Source organism: Cucurbita pepo, chromosome 1 (assembly GCF_057944985.1).
Source record: "Cucurbita pepo subsp. pepo isolate OVF chromosome 1, ASM5794498v1, whole genome shotgun sequence".
NCBI classification, from domain to species: Eukaryota; Viridiplantae; Streptophyta; class Magnoliopsida; order Cucurbitales; family Cucurbitaceae; genus Cucurbita; species Cucurbita pepo.
This window is the reverse complement of record NC_141798.1, coordinates 5,722,568-5,747,922: the sequence shown is the minus strand read 5'-3', so window position 1 is coordinate 5,747,922 and position 25,355 is coordinate 5,722,568. Positions and strand designations below refer to the sequence as shown.

Here is a 25,355-nt window from a genome sequence, read left to right as displayed (position 1 = left end):
TCTAATCGAACGCGCTTCCTTGACTGTTAGCTTACTTTCTTTCCTTAACCATATCATGTTTAGCTTCCATTCACACATATTCATCCCCATAATTCAGCAATTATTTTGTGTTAATAATTTCAACCACTTAATTTGAGTGTGAAGAATATTTGTTAGGTGAGTTATAATCATTTGAAAAAAAAAGAGAGGCACTTTTGATTAAATCAATTAACATTTTTCTAAATATTATACTTTTTTTAAAAAATTAAATCAATCAAAAACTTCACCATGAAAATTTTTAGAAATGAAATATAACAGATCCTTCCGACACTAAAATAGAATTAAATTGGATATTACGGCGCTAAAAAAAGAAAGAGAAGTTATTTATTAGTACACAATTAATTTCTTTTATAAGATTAGAAAAAAAAAAAAAAAAAGAAAAAAAAGAAAAAAACTTATCCTAACGAAGGGAGGGGGCAGGCCAGAGAGAGAAGAAAACCCAAAAATTTAAAAGCAAATTTCTCCATCACTTTCCAGTACTCCATCACTGTCCTCAGAGCCCCTCTCTCTCTTCAGTTCTCTGTTAGCCGCTTTGAATAATTTCCCACTCATTTTTTCACACAAGCCTCTCTTCTAATGGAACCCTTGCCCTCGCCCGTGACTCCACCGCCACCTCCCATCTTACCTTCATCTCTCTAATCCAAAATCCTAATCCTCTGTTTTTCTCTCTCTTTTACAGCTCAAAAGGGAAAACAGGAAATCCAAACCTTACCTTATATTCCTCCTCTGTTTGCAACAATCAATTTCACCCCCATTTCATGTATGACCTACTACTCTACCTGTAGCAAACTGCGACGGCGACGGCGACCATGCGATCCCCTCAGTCACTCCGTAACGGCGGCGGCACACCATCGCCTCACGCTCGAATCCCTACTCCTCACCATCACTTTCACTCGACCGTCTCTGTTCAGAAACTGAAGCGCTTCAACTCTCTCATCCTCGTCTTCCGTTTGTCTACCTTCTGCTTCTCCCTTGCCTCTGCTGTTTTCATGATTACTAACTCTCGTGGCTCTGGATCCGATTCCCCTCGCTGGTACGATTTCGACGCCTTCAGGTACGCCGTTTGCCCTATTTTCCGATTCTTCGCATTCGAGGTATTTCTCCTGAAAATCAAATACAACAGACGAGATTTTCGAATTAGAATCACGAGTAGTTCCGCACACATGGAAACGCACATTTCCTTACTAAAAAACTCACTCTATTACCGAACTAACGCTTTCCTGACCAGGTACGTCTTCGCGGCAAACGCCATAGTTGCAGTGTACTCACTGTTCGAAATGATTGCCTCCGTGTGGGAAATCTCGAGAGAAGTGACGCTCTTCCCTGAGATTTTACAAGTCTGGTTCGACTTCGGCCATGACCAGGTCAAAACCCTAACCCTTTGCCTTTTTTCTCTTTTCTCTATCTTCTGGTCTAAATCGGAAATTAGGGCTCTGATTCCATAGGCGTTCGCGTACCTTCTTCTCTCTGCGGGCTCCGCAGGGACGGCTCTCTTGATAACTCTGAGGGGAACCGACACGTGTAGGGCTACCAGCGCCTTTTGTGTTCAATCCACGATCTCGATTGCATTGGGATTCGCCGGTTTCCTGTTTCTCGGGTTATCCTCGCTGCTTTCGGGTTTTCGGGTCGTCTGTTTCGTAATCAACGGCTCTCGTTTTCATTTATAACCCTTCCCTCCTTGAAGAGGACCTCCACCGCTGAATTTTTTGGTGCGTCATGTCGTTTGATTTGCCTAATTATATCTAATGGTCCTTCATCTTTTTCTTTTTCTCCATTTGGTCCTTAATTTATCTCAAATTAACAACTCTCAATTATATCTAATTAGTTTAAACATTAAATTAAATTTTAAATAATATATAATAACTACTAAATTTTTAAAATTTTAATTTTCTATGTAATTGTATTTGGTATTGAAATTTAAAAAAAAAAAAATTAATAAATTTTTAATTTTCAATTTTGTGGTCTATTTTTTTTTAAATTAATATAAATATAAATTTTATTATAATTAAATCTTAAATTTTCCATTGGTTTATTATATACAAAATAAAAATTTAGGCACATTTTTAGAACATGAAATTAAAAGTGTGTTTATTAAAATTATCAAGAGAAATTAAGAATTTTAAATATTTAAGGATCAAATTGGAAAAATTAGTTTGAAAAGATTTTGGACCATTTGATATGTTGCTTTGTTCTTGTTTTGTAAGGTGTATTATTGTGTTGTTCTTTACTCTCCCACGTCGACATGTCGGTAAGGTGTATTATTGTGTTGTTCTTTACTCTCCCACGTCGACATGTCGTCTCTGGCTTCATTTTTAATATTTGGGTAATTCTTTTTGTGTATAGTCAGTCATAGTATTGGTAGCTCCCCTATGTATGATTTTAATTCTTTTGTGGTTATATAGAATAAAGTTTTATTATTTATTGAAGGATTTTATTATTATGGAAAATTATGATTGTTAAAAGTATCCAGCTCTCCAGCCACTTTATTAATTATAATTAAATCATTTTATTATGGAAAATTATGATTGTTAAAATTATATGGCTGCTGGGATTCGAATCCCAAGTCTCCACGGCCACAACGTGGAGTTCTCACCACTAAACTACAACCACCTTGTCAATTATAATTATTAAATATAGATAAAAATTTTAAAAATATTAAAAAACTTGAAAATATAGACCTTAAAAAGATATTAAAAAACTTGAAAACATAGACCCGTGTTAAAAAAAAAAAAAAAAAATTAACTTACGATAATTCTTGTAATTTTAAGACCATATATAATTTAAAAATTTAAAAATAAGAGAAATAAATATCTTTGAGAATTAAAAAATAATAGTGGTTATTGAGATTTAAGCCGGGATCTCCACTCTTACGTGGAATTATCGCCAGTCAACTAATAAATTATATTTTAAGATTTTTTTTATTTTATAAAATTAGAAAAATAAATGTGACGGTTAGAATTTGAGTCTAGATCTTCATGCCACAATATGAAATTCTCATCCTTAAACAGCCGTAACATGATGTTAAATGGATCTATTATTAAACAAATTACCAAAATAAAGAAATTAAATCTCTTAAATTATTTTGCATGTTAATTTAATATATATATTTGTATTTACTATAATTTTATTGATTTCTATAATTAATTTTCAACATTTAATATTTAATAACTCTTAAAAATAAAATTTTAAACGTTTGAGAATTTATTTTTCGAAATAAATATTAAAATTAAGTTTAAACATAAAATTTTGAATCCACAATTGAAATAAACCCAACGTTTATTTCTCTTTCATTTTTTTTTTTATGGTTGAATCTATAATTTAATAAAAATTACTTGAAGAAAAAAATACAAAAATAACAAAATAGTTATTCACAAAAATTTTAACATGTAAATATTAAAAACATTATTATAAATTTCAAACCATGCATAGACTCGGAAGCTTGAGGGAAAGCATTACGTAGCAAAATCTTGATGTTTGATTGCCACATACAACATGGGATTGGTGAGATATTAGTGAGATTTGTGCTTATATCTTCGTTCACTTACTTCCGTGTCTATTCATTTAGATCTTTAAACTTTAAAAAGTGTTTGAAAAATACATATGAGTTAAAAAAATTCACTAATATATTCTATCTTTTAAAAAAAAAAATATATTCATAAAAAAAAAAAATTGATAATCATCTATATATAAATAAAAATTGTCTATATATATCTCATAGATTATCTTCTTCTTACCAGAGGTATTAACACAAAACTATTATAGATATTTATTAATTATCTCAATTGAATAATTAAAAGACAAAATGAAATGTAATAATTAATTAAACAACAGAGGAAACAAAATCGTGATTAAGAACAAATGGACAAATGCTCGATCAAGATTAATTCGACAAAATTTCGGTTTATTTTTAATAATGGGAGGACGGGTAAATATTATGTTTTTTTTTTGTTTTTAGATTCCAATTTTCAAAATTAAAAAGAATTATGTTATAAAAGGTACAATAATTACATTAAAAAGTAAGATAACATCAAACGTAATTATACATTTAGAAAAAGAAAAATATTATCGAACAAAAGTATGTATTATATAAAAGAAAAAGAAAACAAAAATACTTTAGAAAATAAAATTATTTATTTATATTTACTTACCGCAAAATCGAGTTTAGTCGATAAAATATAATTATTATTTTAAAATGTAATTTAGGGAAGCGCATGCTTGCCAGCTAATAGGCCTCATAAAATTCGCCAATATGGACAGCTAATTCCACTCTCGCGAATTTTAAGATTCTTTTTTTTTTTTTTTTTTTTTTTTTTTTTTTTTTTTAACTAGAAATTCTTTGGGATTTAATATTTATTTATTTATTTAATATATTCCAAATCCCATTTTTTATTTCTTTTTTAGAAAATGTTAATTTTCGTCTTCCTCCCTCCCATCCACTCTCTCCGTCTCTTGTCTGAAACTTTCTCACAGGCAGCGAGGCCTCAAGCAGTTTCCTTCTGATTCTGTATCAAATGTAGAAGAAAACACTTCCGACCACGAGCTCTCAAGAACTTCAATTCACTCCTTCAGCTTCTTCTTCTTCTTCTTCTTATTGTTTCGTTTTTTTTTTTTTTTTTTTTTTTTTTTTTGTGGGTGGAATTTTGTGGTCTTATGTCTTCTACCTTCAGTCCTTCTCGGAGTCCGGGGAGTTCTCGGCTCCAACTGTTGGGACCCCTGTCTGGAGTCTCTCGCTTGAGATCTTCATCGCTCAAGAAGCCTCCTGAACCGTTAAGAAGGGCCGTCGCTGATTGCCTCTCTTCCTCCGCTGCTTATTCGCATCATGGAGGTCCCTCTGCTTCCGTCCTCGTTGCCGAAGCTTCCAGGACCCTCCGGGTGAGTGATTACGGGGTTTTTGCTTTTCGTTCCGTTTGGATCTTGCAATTCTGCTTGGATTACTATAGAGTCTACATTTTTTGATTCGGTTATTTAGTTATTTTATTGGAACTTTTTGTTCGTTTGACTTGGGCTGCGTGGGTTGAGGGAATTTCGTCGGGTCTGAGCTTAATTTTTTGCCTGGTTGTGGGCTGGGATTTATAACCATGTCTCGCTTCTTATGCCCATGAATGTTTCTTTCGCTTTTGCGATTGAATTGTGCCGATATCAATCTGTCTTTTTTTTTTTTTTCTTTCGTTTTCTAATGTCGAATGTTTCGGAATTGGACATTGGAAGTGTCGTTTGTGCTTTTTGTAGCTTATCGGTGACATTACAGCGTCCAAGTGGAAGTATAATTATCGCAATTTACTTCTTTTAGGTGAATGCGTTCTCGTCAATCATTTTTTTTTTTTTTTAAAAAAAAATAAATCACAACTAAAGAAGACCGTTCAAATACTCATGTCCAATTGAACTATATGAAACTTGTGCTGATTTCTATTGGGGTACATTTGCATCATGGGATAATTCTCAGTGAATCGGTATTATCTTCATCCTCTTTAATTTACTATTTTTTTTTTGTTTAATTTATGCGTTTGTATATCTGCATAATGTTGTGCTTTCTGTTTAATGTCCACGTAAAATATAGAACTGTAATGAATATAGCGATGGTTTAATAGTACATAGCTGGCTACTCAACAAAGAAAAAATTTGCGTATCAAGGTTCTTGTTTGAATACTTATTAGCTGCAAGTTATCAGAAAATCGAACTGGTTGAGGCATGACTTCCATACCACAATTCTGATCTTCAAAAACACCTTTTAAAATTTGAAATTCTGTCACCATTGAATCACTGTGATAAGAGAAAGCTAGGTCTAGCTGGAACAAGGTTTTTTTAGGGGCATTGTCAACTCAATTGTCCCTCATCAATCAGTTATACAAAGCCTCCTATGTCGGAAAAGATAGCAATCCTTAAGGTTGTCTTCAAGTATTGCCCAACTAACACTCATCTTATGGCACAAAGTCATTACGAGTTGGAAGTTCCACAACGTTTCAAGTGGGTTGCAGATGGTAGGGCCAAAGAGCCTAATAAAAATCTCTGGAAAGCAATGACCTTTGGCTTCCCATCTTTTTCCTCGTTTGTTAAATTCTGTATTGGGAAGAGCTTGAGTTTTTATTTTTTGAAAAATTGGTGGGTGGGTAATAAACCTCTTCGTGAGTTGTTCCCACGTTGTCTCATCTTTCAAATGAGAAGTTTCATTTTGTGGCTTCTATGTTACTGGGGGTTTGATCCTTCGGCCTTTTTGTCGTTAGGTTTGTCATGTGATTCTTTTGGCAGAGGGACATTAGATTTTGCGGGTGTTCTTTCTATTCTTTAGGATCGACACATGTTTCAAGGGAGAAGGGAATCTAGGCTTTAGGATCTCGATTCTTCTAGGGGGTGCTCTTCCAGTGATTTCTTTCGTCTGTTGGTCGTCCATTCCCCTCCCCAATTTGCCTTTGCTGTCTCCTCCATCTGGAAGGTTAAAATCTCTACAAAGTTTAATTTTTTTGTATGGTAGATTTTACATGGGAAAGCCAACATGAAGGATCGTGTCGAGAGATGCTCTTCCATTGTGTTGTACTTGCAGTGGTTTGTTCTTTGTTGGTGTCAAACTGAGGGCTTGCATCACTTGTTGTGGGGTTGTTACTTGTTCAGTCTCTCAGGTTTTGTTGGTTGGTGCTTTTGACTTACGTTTGGTGTGGAATAGCGATGGTTACACTATTATTGAGGAGGTGCTCCTAGGCTTGCCTTTTTGGGAAAGACATCTATTGTGGCAAACTAGCTTATTTGCTATTTTGCAGGGAGTTTCGCTTGAGAGAACAATCGGATTTTTAGACAGGTGGAGTAATCATTTGATGGGTTTGGAAAGTGGTGAGGTTCAATGCCTCCTTGTGGACCTTGGTTACTAGGCCTTTTTGTTACTATGATCTTAGGTTGATTTTGTTGGATCAGATTCCCATTTAATGGTTGATCTGAGTCTCTCTTTCTTTTTGGACTTTTCTTTTTGTATGACCTTAAACAATTTTTCATTTCTCTAAACGGAAGCTTGATTTCTTGCACAAAAAAAAAAGAAAAAAAAAAAAAGAAAAAAAAAAACAGAAACAAAACACCAGTCTTATGTCTGCCTTGTCAAAAATACATATAAGAAAGTTTGGTCTCGGATCTAATTGAATCTTAGTCAAGTTATTTGTGATGCTTTTATTGAGCAAGTTCCATGGCTTACCTTTTCTTTGCAAAAACACACACAATTCAACATTTTTAATTGGTGCACTCAAATATTTGGGACCATGCTCCTGTGTTTTCTAATGTTGGATTTCACTTTTACATCTGCTTAGGTGATGATTGCCCAAAACTATCATGATTCAGTGCTCTTAAAAATAAGAGGCCTTCATCCATACAAAGTAAAAACATCTTGGATAACAGGTTTAACTTATCCCTTATTCAATGCTTTAGAAGATTGCTTGAAACGTTCAATATTGGTTTGAACCCAAATAGAGATGCACAACATGGAGAAGGTGGTTGTTTATCCTCCCTTTCAAAGCAATGGGTCTGATTCTTTAGCAGGCAGCTTTCTTAAGTACAGCTCCATTTTGGGTGACTCTTGAACTTCAAAACTCTCTTCAGTCTCTACTATCTTCTGCGAGATTGGAGTAGCTTGTTACCCTCAGTCTCATTTAATGAAATTGCATATTTTTTGCAAGCATGGGAATCTTAATAAGGAAGATTATTGGGAGCATGAAGTAGAGATAGACGCAAATTCTATGGTGAGTATGAACAGCGTTGACTTGGAGTCAACTTTCTAATCGTCTTGGAGCAATATTAAGATCTCATCTGAAGAGTCTATTGAAGGGGTCCTTCAAAGAGTTTGCTTGAAGATAGTCTCTTTTTCTTCCTTCATAAAGGGTTCTGGCCTCGAGGTTTATGGGATTAAGGCCTAGGATCCTTCCTCTGTTTGTGGCTTTCTTTGAAGGCTGGTTGAGTTCTGCTGGTTCTTTTGTGGCCGAAGTTCTTTTGTTGACTTTTCCTGCTTGCGTCCTTTTGGCTCAAAGTGTTTTCAGTCGTGAGGCAGCTCCTTTCTTCTTTTTGGGTCTGCTGAAAGCTTTTGGAATGGCTGGATTGTTGTTTTTGTCTGCTTTGCTCTGGCCGCTGGGGAGTAGTCACTGATGGTTATTTTCTTTTGGTTTCATCATATTGTTCATTTTCTTTGGTTCTTTGTTTTCGGTCTTAGGTCAGGTTCTTTTTTGTTGGTTAGTTTCTTTATTCTGTTGCGTTCTTAAAGGTGTTAGTCTTTCCTGGTGGCTCTCATTTTTGCCGTTTTGGTTGGGTAATTATTTGATTTGTTAGTTCTATATTTTCTCCTATTGGAAGGTTGTTTCCTTGAACTTTCAGAATCTTTTCATATATCAACGAAATGTTGTTTCTTGTTTAATAAAAAAGGCATATTTATTAATTATTACGAAGTAATCATTGCATTAGAATTTAACTCTAACGTCAAAAGTTTTATCAATATGATAGGACTATTTGGCCGCACCTGCAACAACAGACCTAGCATATTGTGTGATCTTGGAACACACAATTGCAGAGAGGGAACGAAGGTAACCAAACTTTTTAATGATGTTGGTTTAAATAGACTCAGGAACTATCTTTTTCGCTTAAGATGGTGAACCCTAATGTTTGCTTTTATTTTCACATTCTGCCAAAGAAGATGATTCTATTTTCATATCCTGTTAAGTTATCAGCAGATGTACATAGACATCAGGATATTTTTTCTAAAACTAGGTTTTGACAATTACAATTTTTTAATTACTTTGGTTCATAGAGTAACCAACTTTCAACTATTTCTTTGGGATGTCATTGGGTTCAACGGACAACGAATATTATTATACATGGATACATGTACGTTCAACATTTTTGTATGATCACATGTTAGAACCACAAAGAGTTCTTACTCAAAATGAGGGAGGGAGAGTTATTTGATAAGCTAAAGGAAAGAACCCCAAAGAATTGCCTCAACCTAGGTGAATCCTAGAGCCCCTGTATCTCTCTCGTTACAGCTGGCTGATACTGAGATCTTAGAGAAACTGGTTTAATTTAATGGTCGCTAGAGGCAGATCATTTGTATTTGGCTAAGTTGAACTACTGGGCAAATCATGTGTGGCCTCAATAGTGTGTCCTTTATGGTGACAGGAAGAGGAACTTACCATTTACTTTGAGATTGTGGTTTTGCCACCTCTTTATGGAACATGTTCTTTAGGACCTTTGAGTTTGTGCTTGCTGGTAACAGAGGTTGTGTTTGAGAAGGTTCTCTTGAATCTTCCTTTTCGTTTTTTTTTTTTGCTTTGTTTTGGGGCGTTCAACTTCAGAGAAATAGTAGAACTTTTTATGGAGTGGAGCCGTTTGAGGGGGATCTTTGGGATATGATTAGGTTTAATTCCACTTTATGGGCGTTTGTTAATACGGTTTTTTTCTTTTAATTATCAGTTTATCATTATTCTTTTGGATTGGTGGTCGTTTCTGTAATTGGGTGTGAAGGTTGTTTTGTGTACCTTTGTATATACTTTCATCTATTTCAGTGAAAGCTTGGTTTTTTACTTTAGAAAAATACTTAGAAATTAGAGAACTGAAATTTGTTTCTGTTTTATGCTTATGTTCTGAGAAAGAGCTATATCAATATCCTTCATACTTGTTTTGAATAATTGTAGGTGTTAAATGCTATCCTTGCTCATTTGACTAGTCTCACAAAACAATTGCATGACCCTATAATCTTGACATCAGAAATTGGTAACATATGACATGTTATTTAGGTTTCTACAAGGATTGAACCATAACCTGAAAACCATTTGGGTTGTAAATTCTCTTTGTTCATTCACCAATCCATTGACTATTATTATTCTATGTGCTTGGATACCCTCTAATAATTTATGGACAGAAAAAGTTATTTTTATTATGCACGCACAATTATGTTTAATTTTTCTTGTCTCCAGCTTTTTCTTTGAGCATATATATTCTTCATTTCCAGTGCTGCTGTTTTACAACTCATTTGGCTTTTTGTGCATCCAGCCCAGCTGTAGTTGCAAGGTCTGTGGCACTTTTGAAACGCTACCTTCTTAGGTATGTTAATCAAATCATCTTATATTTCAGTTATACCTCAATACTTGTTGAACTGGGTTGAATGTCCTCGTGAACCTTACATATATATACATAATTCTTTGACAAGAAACAAGATTCTCCATTCGGCAGAGTTCTTTTTTCCTGTTTTTTTTTCCACATTAAATGATTCTACTGCTCCTGAACTTTTCTTCATCCTCAAATGCCTTTCCCGACTGCACGTTCATCGGAGGAGCATCTCTGCTGTTCTTTGATACAAAATTGTGTTATCCTTTGTTTTTGCAGATACAAACCCTCTGAAGAAACACTAATGCAGATAGACCGGTTTTGCTTAAACACAATTCGTGAGTGTAGTTTTAGTCCAAACCGAAGGTCAGCACCATGGTCTCAATCTTTGACTCAACCATCTACTGCACCTACAACCTCTTCTACATTTTCTCATTTGCCCGTATCAAGTATTGCGTCTGGAGCACTTATAAAATCACTGAAATATGTTCGCTCCTTGGTGGGACAACATATACCAAGGAGATCATTTCAACCAGCTGCTTTTGCTGGTGCACCTTCTATGTCAAGACAGTCGCTACCTGCACTGTCATCTATGCTGAGTAGATCCTTCAATTCACAATTAAATGCTGCAAATAGTGGAGAGTCTTCAGAGCATAAAGAACCTACAGTTTTATCTATATCAAATTTATCTAATATTGAAGAAGTTGATGGTACGGTCAACCTTGAATACATTTCACTTGATGTCTTGAAATGGCGATGGCTTGGGGATCAACGGCCATCTCTTTTCCAAAGAGATAGGTAATTAGATTTTTAAATAACCTTCATTTTCTTTATGCCTTTTGTGCATGCTGTAGTATAAGTTAGTTTGCTTATTCTCCATCCGTTAAATTAAATGCTGGATCTGTTTTATGGTACAGTGATAATTTTGCTAATACTCAAGACTTGAGAACACGTAATCTTCTAGAAGTAGGTGCAGCAGCACTTTTAGTGGGAGGTACAGAAGCCAAAATGAAGGATCAACCTTGGAAATCTTTTGGAATAGCCGATATGCCATATTTTGATCAACTATCGCAGCCTTTGCCTGTAGCAACTATAACCAATTCTTCATCTGCCCGTCTCCACTTGAGGGCTATAACTGCATTAAAGCGCACAAAATCAGGCTTGCATCAGATCTGGTATAGGTTTTTTGTCTTAAGTTTATTCTTGCTTTCATTTATTATTACTTAGCTTCCTCATGCTTGCTAGTGTTTACTTAAAAGATACACTAGACATTGGTTAAACTGAACTTTTGGTCTCCCTACTACTACTAGAGGGTGTCAATGGTGTCTAAACTTTGTCTCTCTCCCCCTTTTTGATCTTTGTTCCCTTTCTAACTACTATTTTTTTGCATTTCGGTCCTTGCTGTTGTGTCCTTTGGCAACAAAAATTGTGGTATGTAGTAGAAATGACCTAGTTGTTGTGACTAAATGTTATACCAAGGATTTATTTAAATTGTTGGATGAAGAACTAATCGGGGACAAATTATGGTTATATGGTTAATCTGTATAATATGCTGTAGTTTAGGAACCTAAGTTATCATTAACTAAATTATTAAAACATGTTACCTTTTTCTCCTAGTGATAGGAGACTAGTAAATACGAAGAACCCTGGACAAGTGTTTTCATAAAAAAAATGTTCACAAACCAAACTTTGGTCTCTGTTGAGATGTAAGAATTGTATCTAGTAATCAAATGGTCAGGTGGGAAATATAATGCACTTCAACCAGAAGGATTTCCATTCTGTTGGTTCTAATTTCTGCTTTCTCCATATGAGGGGTGTTGGATAGAATACAATCTAACATAGCGAATTTGTTGGAAGGAATACAAACTAAAATAATTTAATTTAGATCCCACCCCTAACAAAACAAAGTGGTAGTAAAAAGTATATAGATGAGCTATCAATCTTCTTATTCTTATAAAAATGGCAGGGCTTAGGCTGCATTCATTATTAGGAGCTTGAAAAAAAAAAAGTCATTTTTATTAACTATAGATGTCCATAATAGATATCAACCGAATTATTTCTCCAAATACTAAAAGAAAGGTTAACTTTTTTAAATCTGCCTCCTGATGATCTTAATAATGTCATGTAGGGAAGATTTTCCTGGGAGTACATTTCGACCAAAGGCTCGACCACTCTTCCAATACCGTTACTACAGGTACAAATGGTAGATTTTGACATGAAACTCTGTAAGTTCAAAAGATATAGAAATTCATTACGCTAGTACTTATTCCAATTTGTGAAGCCACAGAGTGCCAATTGGAGAGTACTTTCCATTTAAAACCATGAAATTTATCATTACTTAAATGTATTTGCTTATGAATGTTGGTCTTGCTGTTATGAAAATTTGTGAAATTAGTGGTCTTGTCTTCATGCAATATTTGAAACTTACATGCATTGAATGTTTACATTAAGGTTTTCCCTTTCTGTTGAATCTGTCTTCTAGGCTTTTAATGCCTGATTGTATGATGTTATTGAAGAGGTAGGCTGGGTGTTATCATATCTTAGTTACCGTTTTATGCAATTATTGTTTTTTCTCTTTATCAAGGTTGAATTAATATGAGGGTCTGGCATGTAATATTGATTTAAGATATTTGTTAATATGAGCTCTTTAACATGGCCATGACTAGTTATGACATATGCCCTCGATTAAGAGGTTAGAGGTTTGAATCTCCTACTCTCACATGCTATTGAACTCTCTAACCTGGAAGTTTAAAAGAAAAAAACTAGAGAAATCTTTATTAATCACTGTTCGTAATATCTTGTGGTTGCATATGTACCTCACAAAATTCACTTCATGGCCATCAGTGAACAGCAGCCTCTGAGACTGAATCCTGCCGAGGTGTGCGAGGTTATTGCTGCAGTTTGCTCTGAAATGTCTTCACCCATCGCTAATCCTCTTACAGTAACATCTAGGTTAAGTACAAATAGTGGCAAGCCATCGATGGATGTGGCCGTGAGTGTTCTCGTAAAGCTCATTATTGACATGTATGTTTTTGTCCTTTTAGATGCTTTATTGCAGCTTTCATATACTATTCATTACTCCATTTGCTTCATCTTGCATGGTTGGAAGCTTTTCTTTTTGGTAACCTCTCTTTTTCTGTATGCCCTTATATTCTTTCATTTTTACTCAATGAAAGTGTGGTTGTTCATAAAAAAAATGTTTTTGGCACTATGTACCAAACCATCTTGTGTGTTGCAGATCTACCTAATAGTCATGTTCTATCAATTAGGATAAACACTCAATATGGTTTGCTTATGTTAGGAGGAAGAGGGAAGAGCCCTGTTTGTTTCATTGGAGTTGGTGTCCGCGTTTTGCCATGGATAAAAATTATCCATGTTTATTTCGTGGGTTTTGGAATTTTAGAACCAAGGTATTAATTGTTGGTGGTAAAAAATGTTCCTTGAATCATGAAATTTTTTTAGCCTTCTAAAAGATGAGACATTTTTCCATGAGATATTTTATAAGGAGAGTGAGTTAAAAAGTGGGCATGTATAGAGTAAAAAAACTTGATTTGATGCCTTTTATTCGATATGTTTACTATGTATATATTTTTTTTATTAGGAGAGAGAGTTAAAGAGTGGGCATGATATTTTTTATGGCTTTGGTATGTTTATAATGTAATTAAAATTTAAAAATATATTAAGATTTATTTGTTTATTTTACCTCTATCCCAAAAAGATAATTGTAAACTTCTATTAATAATTAAATGAAAAATATAGAGTGAAATTTATATGTTGATTTTAAATAGTTAGGTATAAGTTTAATGCTCATTGATAAAACCAAAAGGCAAGGATAAAAGAGGAAGAAAGTTAGGCAGAAAATTGGTACTCTTATTTTTAATTATGATTGAATTTAATACTTTTATTTGTACACGATGCAAGTAATGATGGTCTAATTTTTATTTTATTTGGTTAAAAAAAAAAAAACTTCCACTCAAATAAGATTTTGACACTCTAGCTATTTTTTTCTTTAAAATTTTGGTTAGCTTTTAAAACATGTAATGTCAAGTGTGGTTGTGCCCCAAAGTAAGTGATCGAGGACGATGGCTAGTTTAAGTGGGGGAGAATGTCACAACCTAGCCATGAAGAGAGTAGGTTGTGACCCTCACGTTGCGACAAGAGAAGCGGCGACCTTCAAGTGGCGCCCAGAATAGAACCTGCAAAACAAACACAGACATTTAATTCTTGGACATTAATTATCTTGCATATCGAAATACATACATCTATTATGACATTTTTGTGGGTCCATGGTCTTGCCAAATGAAATATCATGTATCTTGGCATCAATTTTTGTGGGATCTTCCTTTCCATGGAGTGAAAAAGACTTTCTGGCAGGCCATGATTGAGTTTTCTTCTAGTATGTTTAGTGTGATTGTATGCACGAATTTTTAGGGATACCTTTACAACCTTTGATTGTCTTTTAGATTTGATTTTATTTCATGCTTTCTATTGGTGTTAACATAAACACCCTTTTAGTGATTATAGTCTTTCTTCTATGATTTCCGATTGACGAGCTTTTTAGTAATTCATCTCTAGGTGTTGGGAGTCCTTTAAGCTCCATTTATTTCATTCATCGATTAAATCTATTTATCTTCTAAAAAAACATAAATTTTGATTTTCTTCTTCTTCTTCTTCTTCTTCTTTTTCTTCTCTCTCTTTCTCTTATATTTATTTTTAAGTTGTAATGATTCTTAGTGACTAGAAGGTTATTCTCTGTTAGTTTTACTGGGAGGGGGTTGCCTCTTTCCCTTGCCCTCTGGGTTGTTTCTACATTTTGTGTTCTTTATATATCTTTGGGTTTTTTATTAGAAAAAAATGTGTGCTGAGATATTGAAGCACATCTGAATCTATTTTCCGTCTTTATTCATGAATTATTTTCTTCATTTATTCGGATCTAATTTCTTTGGTATAGCAATGTGAACCATTCTCTTATATTGAGATGACCTTATTCAAGATATAAACAATCTGATAGATCAGATATCATCTATCTTTGAGGAATGTAATGATAACCTTAGTCCAAGTTTGTCTGTATTTCTTAAGTTCAAGGCTTCATAAATAATTTTTATTGAGCCCATTGATGTTTCAATATATTTGCCTTTTGTATATTTTTAGTTTTATACTTGTCAAGCATGAATGAAGTTATTCAATAATTTTTCTTACAGGTATGTTTTAGATTCTGGGATTGCTGCTCCTCTTACTTTATTCATGCTTGAGGTGATGTATCAGTTCTGGATTGATTTATCATTTTAAAGTTATTCAATTAGCTTACTTTCCACCGGTTAAGGTCTTTCTAACATTATCTTTATATTTTTTTCCTCAAAGGAAATGCTTAGTTCTCAAAGATCAACATGCAAAGTTCGTGCATTTGATTTAATCTTGAACCTTGGTGTTCATGCTCACCTATTGGAACCAATCATGCTCAATGACAACTCTACAATTGAAGAAGAGTATTCTCAGGAATCATATCTTGCAGAAGAAGCCCAATTTAATTCACAGGGGAAGACAAATCTTGATTCTCCTAGAAATATCAGTACAACTTCATCTATTAACAAATTCGAATGTTGGATTCTGAACATCTTGTATGAGACACTGCTTCTTCTTGTCCAGGTATGTATGATCTTTCACGCTTTTGCAAAAAAATTTACTTTTCTTCAATTAGGATAGCTCAGTCCAAAAGATTGATTTTGAGCATCAGCTTCTTTGAAACAGTTTGGTAAAGATTATTTCTGAATTTTGCAATGCTCAGGATTTCCAAGAAAAATGCCTAGGTGCTTTGTTAGATGCAATACTATCCGCTCTTTTGGGAAATTTAGCTTGAACGAAATAACAGAAGTTTCAATGGGAATGGGGAGGATAGGAGCGTATGGATTTTATGGGAGAAAATGCTTATTGATTCTTCTTGTTGGAGCTCTTTAATAAACTGAGTAAAAGACGGGAAATCCAAAGGAAATAACCTTCGAGGGATTTTTGATAAGGCCCTAGACCCACAATTTGCAACTCACTTAAGAGGATGAGGGTCATGCCTACTCACAATCACCCTATTCCACAGTGTGTCAGGCTTTATGAGGAAACCCCACCACCCTTTTTCCAGGAAAGTCTCATTATATAATCTCATGCTCTTAGTTACTACTTCTGGTTTCATGGTCTTCAACACCACCTCTTGCTTGACCAGGTGCGACCCTCGCCCTCATCAACCCGTTTCCACAACAAAATCTTCATCACTCCCTCAATAATCTTATTCACGGATATCTGAATTCTAAAAATCAACCAGAAGTAATTGGAAATCTCACTCCAGACTCACTGAATAAGACTGGCCTCTCCATTAAGAGAAAAATAAACTTTTACAGGTAGACAACTGACTTTTGAATCTTATACATGACATGATTCTAGGAAGCTTGACTCTTCCAATTATGTCCCTAACTGATTCCAAGCCCATCCACTCGACACATTGGTCTTCCCATAGTCTCCTAATAAAAGCGTGGCAATACTTATCTTGTTTAGTCTCCAAAAGAATGGAAATATCTAGACGCTCCCACAGTAACAACTCCTTGACTAACCTCCTTTTCCCCGTCCTCTTAGCCAACCAACACTTCCATTAGGAAGCCATATTTTCTCTTCCCCTTGTAGTTGACGGTACACTAAAGATTCCTCAAACTCTTCTTCATATTTTTTCTTCTTCCCATTCCCTTTAGTAGGCCCTCCCCCTCATCGGAAAGGGCTGGGACATTCCCATTGGCTCTATATGCATCCCCACATTTGCCTCCTTTTTTGTGGGGCTCTCTTTCTGCCTGCTCTTATATTCTTTCATCTCTTCTTTAGCAAGAAATCTAGCCAAACCACTCTCTCATCGACTTCTACTGAAAAGAACATTCCGAAGAACTAAACAATGGGGCTAGATTACCCACCAGCCCTCCCTGCTCACTGAAAGGACCCTGTCACAAAAGCCAACACTCAGCAGCAAAGGAAAAGCAGTATTCTCCAGCCCACTACCCCTATTTGAGAAGTTACGGTTGTAGTCAGCACTTGCTGAGCTTTGGCAATGACAGATCAAAGAGGTCTTTGTACTAGCGTAAGGGTATATTTAGTAGCAAACCACCCTGAGTTATCCCCTCTTATGACAAAACAACTCCTTTAAGGTGCAATAAGTGCAATGAGAATCTAGCCAAACGTTATGGTGCACCAAGATATTAGTGCAATTGACCAATTATGATTTTGATCACAATATCTACAACTTCTTAAGGAACAAAATGCCTAATTCTACCTCAATTACCTACAGTTCCATTTTTTTGAATTGTTAATCCCACGACTTCTCTTATTATACAAGTGATCCTGGATGTTGCACTACGCTCTTGGCATGGGAGATGCATATTTGTAGTTTCCTCAAATGGGCTAGAGCACAGCTTGAATGAGATTACAAATTTAGATGATGACTAGTCACAAGTAATTAAATCAATAACTTGAATGGACTTAAACGTCAACTCAGCGCATGACTTGATTGGAAGGGAATGCTTTGGGAAATTTGTGTGAAGGTTACTTCTTAGAAAGGACTGTGATTGTAAGAAGACCACAAATAAGGGCATGGCACAAAATTATGGTGGAAGATGTGTAACTAAAATAGCTCATATGGATGGCCATTATTTTGTAAATTTCTAAAACATCCATTTTGTGATTGCAGATTGAAGAAATGGAAGAATCTGTCTGGACGTCTGCTTTGAGCTGTTTACTCTATTTTGTTTGTGATCGAGGTAGACTCAGGAGAAGCCGATTAAAGGGCCTTGACATAAGGGTGAGTTGTTTGTTAACTTGCCTCAATGATAGTAAACAATAAACACGAGGGGGGGGGGGGGGGGGGGGGGGTTATATCTGAATTCCTGACTCACTTATTTGTCTGTTAAAGGACTCCTTTGCTCTAACAATGGAGAACGACTGTGCAGTCTGAATTTCAACCTTTGGGCTTCTTGTTATGCACAAAAAGACCCAAGGAATTACAATATAGCTCCTCCGTTCATTCTCTGAAATGTTTTGCCTCTCTTTCTTTAGGAAAAAAAAAATATTAATTTTATTTTTTCACAAGTTCTTTATTATTATTATTTTCCAGGGGGTTGGGAAGAATGATATCGATTTTCCTTTAGAATATATTGATTTTGATGAAACTATATTTTCTAAAGTATATATATTTGGTTCTTATGAAAAAGGCTTAGCAGATGTGTAAGCCATGTAGTTCTCGTGTAAATCATACCTTTTCCTGTGGCAAAGACATCGGGCCCTCCCTCTACTTTCTTGTGATCTTGAAATCAGTTATGCCCATTTGGCCTGTTGGCAATAGGGAAATATACATTGTAGTAAAGCTATTGTTCAACTAATTTTCTTATGCTATTTTTCGATTAGCTACTTTATTTATAATGGGGTATGATGCTTTATTTTCTTATTCTTTATTTCCTTTCAGGTTGTTAAAGCATTCCTACAGACTAGCAGAAGAAATTCTTGGGCTGAAATAGTTCATTGCAGGCTTATTTGCCTGTTAACAAATATGTTTTATGAAGTCCCGGAGGATTCCACAGAGGATGCTTCAAGCCCCATATTTCTTGTAGACCAGGTGGATCTGGTTGGAGGAACTAAGTTTATTTTCCTTGAGGTATGCTAATTTTTTTACAGTTCAACTGCACGGGTTAAGGAGACCGACCTGTTTCAGCCATTGTTAATTGCAAGAAATCTCATTACTACATCCATTTTTGTCCATGGGAATCTTATTATTTAGGGTTAATTGCACTTTTGGTTCCGAAGGTAAGGTTTTAGATTTATTTCAAATTAGTCCTTTCAAAATTGAACAATTAAGTCCCCAACATTTGAAAAATGTTTGATTTTGATCCCTAGTTAATTTTGTTAACTCCATGCTGATGTAGCAATGGTCAAGATTATAATAATAACTAAAATTACAATAATACTTGAAAAAAACAAATAAGTAATTTTTAAAAATATCTCTCCTCTCCACCCTTCCCCTTCCCCTTCACCCCTCCTCCGGCAAGCCACCATTGACAGTCCACCTTCACTATATTCTTCATTTTATTCAGTCATAAGAAGGTAAAAAAAAAAAAAAAAAAAAAAAACCACCTCCCCATCTTCTTCTTCAAAACCCACCCACTCTCCCACATCTCCTCCCTTCTTTCTCTCCCCTTCTCTGGCAGCTACCATCGTGCCATTTCTCCTCAAAATGGTCATCGGTGCCACCTCGCTCTCGATATGTCTGAAATGAAGCCGTTCTTAGATCTATATGTAAGTAGAGAGAGAGAGGGAGAGACCTTTATCTCTGAGTTTTTTTTCCCTTTCGGTTGTTGCTTACAACTTTTCTGGATCTGTAGTGGTTTGTTTTATTCGATCAACCGTGGAGGCCTTTTTTCTGAAAATTTTCGTGGGTCTTCTATGGGGTTTCGTAGGTCTTTTGAGCGGGGGGAGGGTAACTGGAAGGGGACGGAGGAAGGAAGCGGGATGGGTCTTCAATTTTTTTTTTTTTTTTTTTTTTTTTTTTTTTTTTTTTTTTTAAGTAATAGTGTTATGATTATGATTATTATTATTTTGTTTTAGTTAATATAATTTTAAACATTGTCATGTCAACATGGAGTTAACTGTTAATTGAGGGACCAAAATCAAGCATTTTTCAAATATTGGGGACTTGATTGTTCAGTTTCGGAATCTAGGGGACCAATTTGACACAAATCTCAAAGTTCGGGACCAAAGTGTAATTACCAATACCTAAGTGATTCTCCATGTGAAATCCTTAATTTTCTAGTTGTAACTTTGTGGCAAGTTGAATTGTTTGGCTTACATGTTGGCGGTCTAGTTTATTTAGAATTTTCTCAAGATTAAAAGTGACGTTCATTCCTTTCTTTGTCCGAGGAGAATTGATGATAACTGATAGAAAAATGACTTAAAACTATATCTAACTTTTCTAATATTTTAGTACTTTTCTAATGCAGTATTCTCTAGCAAACTCAAGAGAAGAACGGAGAAATCTCTTTCTGGTGCTTTTTGATTATGTTTTGCATCAAATAAATGAATCTTGCATCGCAACAGGAGTTATGGAATTTGGTGATGATGAGATACAACCCCTTGCAGCCCTATTCACTCTCGCCAATGCACCTGAGGCTTTTTACATCTCAGTTAAGCTTGGAGTGGAAGGTGTTGGGGAGATCTTGAGAGCGTCTATCTCATCAGCATTGTGTAGATATCCTAATAGTGAACGACTAAATACGGTATGGGCTCTTCTAAATTTGCCAATGTAGGGTGTCAACTTGCTTGGTCTAAAAAACAGTTTCTATTGAGATGGAGTAGTAAAATTTTCTGGAACCATAGTGGCAGCTTGGCATGCTTATCCTTGGGAACTTCTAGTGCCCCTCAAGTATCTCTTTCTACCCACAATTCTTTTAAATAGTTTTTACTAGATGAAAATATTATATTAAATGTTTATTCTAACCCTTTCATCCACTTCTTTTTACTTCTTTCTCCATCTGACAATCTCCATCACCCATTTATTGACATCAGCTCCCTCTCTTATTTCTCTTTCCTTGTCTCTCTGAAAGCAAGGAACCTTGTGCACTTTCTTAGTTAAGGAAGAAGGGAAGTCCAATAGGGGAAAAAGGGGAAGAGTTGGAAGATGGTGACCTGTTAGTTTGATATCTTGTAGTGTAAAGTGTCTAGATCTCAATGATTTGAGATGAGATGGATGAGGGAGGGACATTTTAGAAATGTCCCATCCTTATCTTAAATTAATTTTGTTAAAAATTATGAACAATTATGATGGGGACAGTAAAGAATAAAAAACCAAAGCAAATATTTATTAATCTTGTTTAGTAGTAACTATTTAGAAGGGCATATCTCATATGCAACATGGACGATTAAGCTAGAAACCTACTTAAGCATTTTTTTTATTATGTTAGGCCTCCTACTGTGAACATGTACTCTAGTATCGGTAAAATGGAAAGCAAGGTACTGAGAGTTAGTGGTGCGCGTTCCTTGTAATGTCAAAGGGGACAAAGGAAGGTATTGGTTATTTCGGAAGGAGTACCCTCTTGGGAGAGTTCTCAGCCCTCTCAAATTGACTCGAGGTCTTGTAGGGTGATCTTCACCCCTTACTCTTTTACTAAAAAAAAAAAAAAAAGAATTATACTATCCAGTACCTATGAGACCACTCTGTCATATTGTTGTTAACTTGTTAACTGGAAGCCTTGTTGCAAATTTCGTGGCTTTAAGGTTTACAAACTATTCTTGTAAGGCTGAGATCAAATGTATTTTTCTCTTAATTTTATCTAGAACTTGATACCAACATTTGATTGTTCATCTTCTTTTGCAGCTCTTGGAGAACGTAATGGAAAATTTTAATACAATAATCAAATCATTTACGCATTTGGACAATGAGTTCTCTTATATGATACAGATAACCAAATCTCTCAAACTTTTTGAAAGTATTCAAGGTTCTGGATTAAGAAATGGTGTTAGCATGAAATCCAAACTATCATGGGCCACTCTGCATTCTCTTCTTCATTCCGAGAGAATTGCTTATCGTCAAAATGGTCACGTTTGGCTGGGGGATCTTCTATTTGAAGAAATAACTGGTGAAAGGGATGAGAGTATGTGGACAAATGTGAAAAGATTACAGCAGAGAATTGCATACGCTGGTGTAAATGATTATTCAGCTGCTTCAGACGTACCCCTTTCCATCTGGCTAATGTGTGGACTTTTAAAGTCGAAACACAACATCATTAGATGGGGCTTTTTATTTGTAGTAGAAAGACTTCTTATGCGATGCAAATTTTTGTTGAATGAGAACGAAATGCGAAATTCTGGCAGCAATGATCTTGACCAGGCATCCAAAGATAGCCGTCTGGAGATAGCTAATGCAGTGATAGACATTATGTGCAGTTCTCTTTTCTTGGTCTTTCAGATCAACGAAACAGATCGCATCAATATTTTAAAGGTACTTAAGTGTCATCTACATATTGCTCTTTGTTCTACCTATTTGTTAAATCACCAATGAACCCAAAAGCTAATGGGTTACATTATATTTTAGACGTACTTAAATATCATCTACATATGCTCTGTGTTTTCCTGAACAGATGTGTGACATACTTTTCTCTCAATTATGCCTGAGAGTACCACAAGCTTCTGAACTACCAATTGGAGATGATATGCCCCACGGCAGAGTTTTAGATTACTCAGGTGCAAGTAAAACGACAGGGGCTATTGAATCTGAAGCTAAACTGGATGGTAATTACTTTGGAGAGCTAAAGGAGGAGAAAAGCAGATATAGTAAAACTTATAACAATCCTCTTGGTCATGATACAGCCTCCATGGCAGCATTACTGCTTCAAGGGCAGACTATTGTCCCCATGCAGTTGATTTCACATGTTCCTGCTGCTCTGTTCTACTGGCCATTGATTCAACTTGCTGGGGCAGCAACAGACAACATTGCTTTGGGTGTTGCTGTTGGAAGCCAAGCAAGAGGGAACCACCCAGGTGCCGCCTCTGACATACGGGCAGCGCTGCTCTTACTCCTAATTGCTAAGTGCAGTTCTGATTCATTGGCTTTCCAAGAAGTGGATGGGGAACAATTTTTCAGGTCCACTCATAGTTCCCCTTCTCCTTTCCTGAATTTTCCTTCTATGTGTGGATACGTTAAAAGTGTTGCTTTGTTGGGATTTTACAGAGAGCTTCTAGATGATACAGATTCAAGGGTGGCCTATTACTCTTCAGCGTTTCTTTTGAAGGCAAGAAAATTCCTTTCCACCATGAAATATATTTTTTATGAAATTTCAATTTTATTTTTCCTTTTGTAATGAATAAAATTTTTTGGTTTTCAGCGTATGATGACAGAGAAACCTGAAAAGTACCAATACATGCTTCAGAATCTTGTAATTAAAGCTCAGCAGGTGATGTTATCACGTTTGTTGTGAAGTACATATTCTGATTTGATTAATGTATCTGCAGAACTTTTTAAATTTATTTGTATTAGGCATTTACATTATCTCTACTAGTGTTACCGTGCACCAACAAAGTTTATTTTTCTTTTTTTGTTTCCTTTTGGGTAAAAAACTGAACTTTCATTGGAAAAGAATGAAAGGCTTACAAAAAGTCCAAAAACAAGGACCTCGACAAAAAAACAAAGCGCAAGAGGGAGCCCAAAAGGAATAAACAAAGTTTAGTTTGATTTACCAAATGAGTGAGGGGAAAAAGAAAAGAAAGAAGTCAGGGTTTTACACTAGAAATGCCCTTTAGTTAGCCCTTTTCTAATGAAAGCAAAAACATTCAAATAATTGTTGTATTTTGAAAAGTTAGGGTTCATAGACATTTTAAGTCAGCTTTCCTCGCACTGGACGTCACCTGGAGGCTGTGGGGCATTTGTAAAAGCAGATTCTATGATTTGACTGCTCGCTTCTTGTCTCTTTTCCATGTGCAGTCTTTATTTTTAAGGATAAGCAATACTTGTATTGAATTAGAAAGAGCTCATAAGAAAAGGGGGAGAGAAAGAAGAACTTAAATTTGTATGTAATAATTTTTTTATGAATTTAATTCAACTCTATTATTAATTAGTTTATAACAAATATAGCTTGATTTTAGATAATAAATGAATGGAAATCTACATCTCATGTTATAAAATTTATTCCCATATACTTTACATGTTTGTCTTACTCTTTGGTTTTACATCCCAATTCACGCATGTCAAAAACAGACCTTAAAGTCTCTCGCGGTATTGCTAGAATTAATTTAACCAAGATGTTCTCTTCGTTTGATAATTGAGCTGAAAGTGCTAACATGCTTGCTTGCTTTCTGCTCGCACCATGCAGAGCAATAATGAGAAGCTGTTGGAAAATCCATACCTTCAGATGCGTGGTATACTTAAACTGGCAAACGATATGGGCATCGAGTTGTGATTTACTCCGATTTTCTGGAAGCATTCTGTTTTTGACATGAATGCATCACATTCGGCCGTGTGCAGAAAAAGTTTTGATACACATGGTGTTCGTTCACTTACTTTATTTTCCATCTTTGGAGCATATGAAGAAATGCGCTTGACTAAGTGTACATGACAGAGCTCGTCTACTCATATGGAAACTTAATTTATATCACGCTAGGAGAATGACTATCCATTGAGAAAGGAATAGTGATACAACGGGATGATCTTGTTTATTCATAGTTATATCCTGCCACTGTACAGTTGGTTCTTTGCTAAGCACGCACGAAGATGGTGAGCTGATTTGATGACTGGCCCTGCAGATTAGCTATTGTAGAGATCCTTCCTTGGCTATGTCTATTAACTTTTCTTTTCAACATACGTCAAGGAGATAGTGACTAAGGCATTCGGGAAAGCCTATTGGATTACCCCCATCGATTGATTTGTCTGCCTGTTCTGCCACAAATCATTGGAAATGGAAATTTTTTGATACTTTCATCAGGTACTTCCCTATTATCTTCTCAAACTTGAAGTATAATCTCCATGCTTGACTTATTTTCTTTCCATTTCCCAGATGAATACTCTGTTCTTTTTGTGTTGCAACTTGGAATATTCTTTGAGAAACCTATAAGGCTATAACTTATTTTCAATAGTTGCACTGACACGTCTTCTTTGTCGTGGAAACAGCTGTATGTTGTTTATCATAATTTCGGGCGACTTGCAAGTGAAACTTAAGAAGATTCATTTCATTTGTACAGAAACCACATTACCTCCAAGCCTTCGTCTGTTTTTGTCATTCCTGAAGGCAGTCTTTTAACCATGTTCTTTATCTTCTTCGCTTGTGCAAGTCTGTAAAGTCAGCTTAACTGATGGAGAAAAATATCATCAAAATAATGTATCTCATTTTTCAGAGCATTGCAGGTGTCCGATATTTTTAGGACATTTAACTGCCTGCCTGCCTTGTATGGGTTTTTTTCTGGAAGCGTTCATTGTGTAATCATTACTATTTAATCTTCTTGTGCTCATTTTTCCCACAGCCACAGAGCATTTGGCAGTCTGAAGTGTCCATTTTGCTCTGTTTTTACTGTATTGATACCTGAAACTGTAGTGTTTTGCTTCTGAAAATTGTAAATTTGGGCGGTATCATATCAATCATATTAGTTAAAATTGCTCCGTTCGAGTACCATGTCTTTTGTTTCTTGAATTTGGTGAACAATTCAGATGCTTTCTTCATGAAAGATAAATGAAAACTGGCTCTTTTTTGCAA

At 35.3% G+C, this 25,355-nt stretch overlaps 2 protein-coding genes and 1 long non-coding RNA gene across 7 annotated transcripts; 2 read left to right on the top strand and 1 right to left on the bottom strand.

Moving 5' to 3' along the window:
- Positions 1–345: 345 nt before the first annotated feature.
- LOC147793806 (uncharacterized) lies at positions 346–1,377 on the bottom strand. Its single transcript, XR_015420315.1, has 2 exons — positions 1,237–1,377; positions 346–1,142 (listed from the first exon to the last, which is right to left on the bottom strand). It is a non-coding gene; the product is annotated as an uncharacterized LOC147793806 (long non-coding RNA).
- LOC111788663 (CASP-like protein 4C1) lies at positions 553–2,465 on the top strand. The gene is made up of 4 exons (XM_087122286.1): positions 553–1,093; positions 1,268–1,403; positions 1,485–2,243; positions 2,293–2,465. The coding sequence occupies exons 1-3, from the start codon at positions 849–851 to the stop codon at positions 1,704–1,706; spliced, it is 603 nt and encodes a 200-aa protein (XP_086978412.1). The 5' UTR covers positions 553–848; the 3' UTR covers positions 1,707–2,243; positions 2,293–2,465.
- A 1,963-nt stretch (positions 2,466–4,428) lies between these two features.
- LOC111797341 (uncharacterized) lies at positions 4,429–25,274 on the top strand. Of its 5 annotated transcripts, XM_087118422.1 has the most exons (20): positions 4,429–4,911; positions 7,326–7,413; positions 8,506–8,585; positions 10,010–10,101; positions 10,384–10,902; positions 11,022–11,279; positions 12,233–12,298; positions 12,949–13,128; positions 15,306–15,357; positions 15,466–15,750; positions 17,819–17,929; positions 18,590–18,778; positions 20,118–20,393; positions 21,491–22,114; positions 22,254–22,404; positions 22,483–22,756; positions 22,844–22,904; positions 22,998–23,066; positions 23,982–24,590; positions 24,776–25,274. In XM_087118422.1, the coding sequence occupies exons 1-19, from the start codon at positions 4,690–4,692 to the stop codon at positions 24,066–24,068; spliced, it is 3,684 nt and encodes a 1,227-aa protein (XP_086974548.1). In that variant the 5' UTR covers positions 4,429–4,689; the 3' UTR covers positions 24,069–24,590; positions 24,776–25,274. The 5 variants fall into 5 exon arrangements, with proteins under 5 accessions (XP_086974548.1, XP_086974547.1, XP_023536094.2 ...); XM_087118421.1 differs by having other exon boundaries at positions 4,430–4,911; positions 22,254–22,756; XM_023680334.2 differs by having other exon boundaries at positions 4,872–4,911; positions 7,326–7,754; positions 10,051–10,101; positions 22,254–22,756.
- Positions 25,275–25,355: the final 81 nt, after the last annotated feature.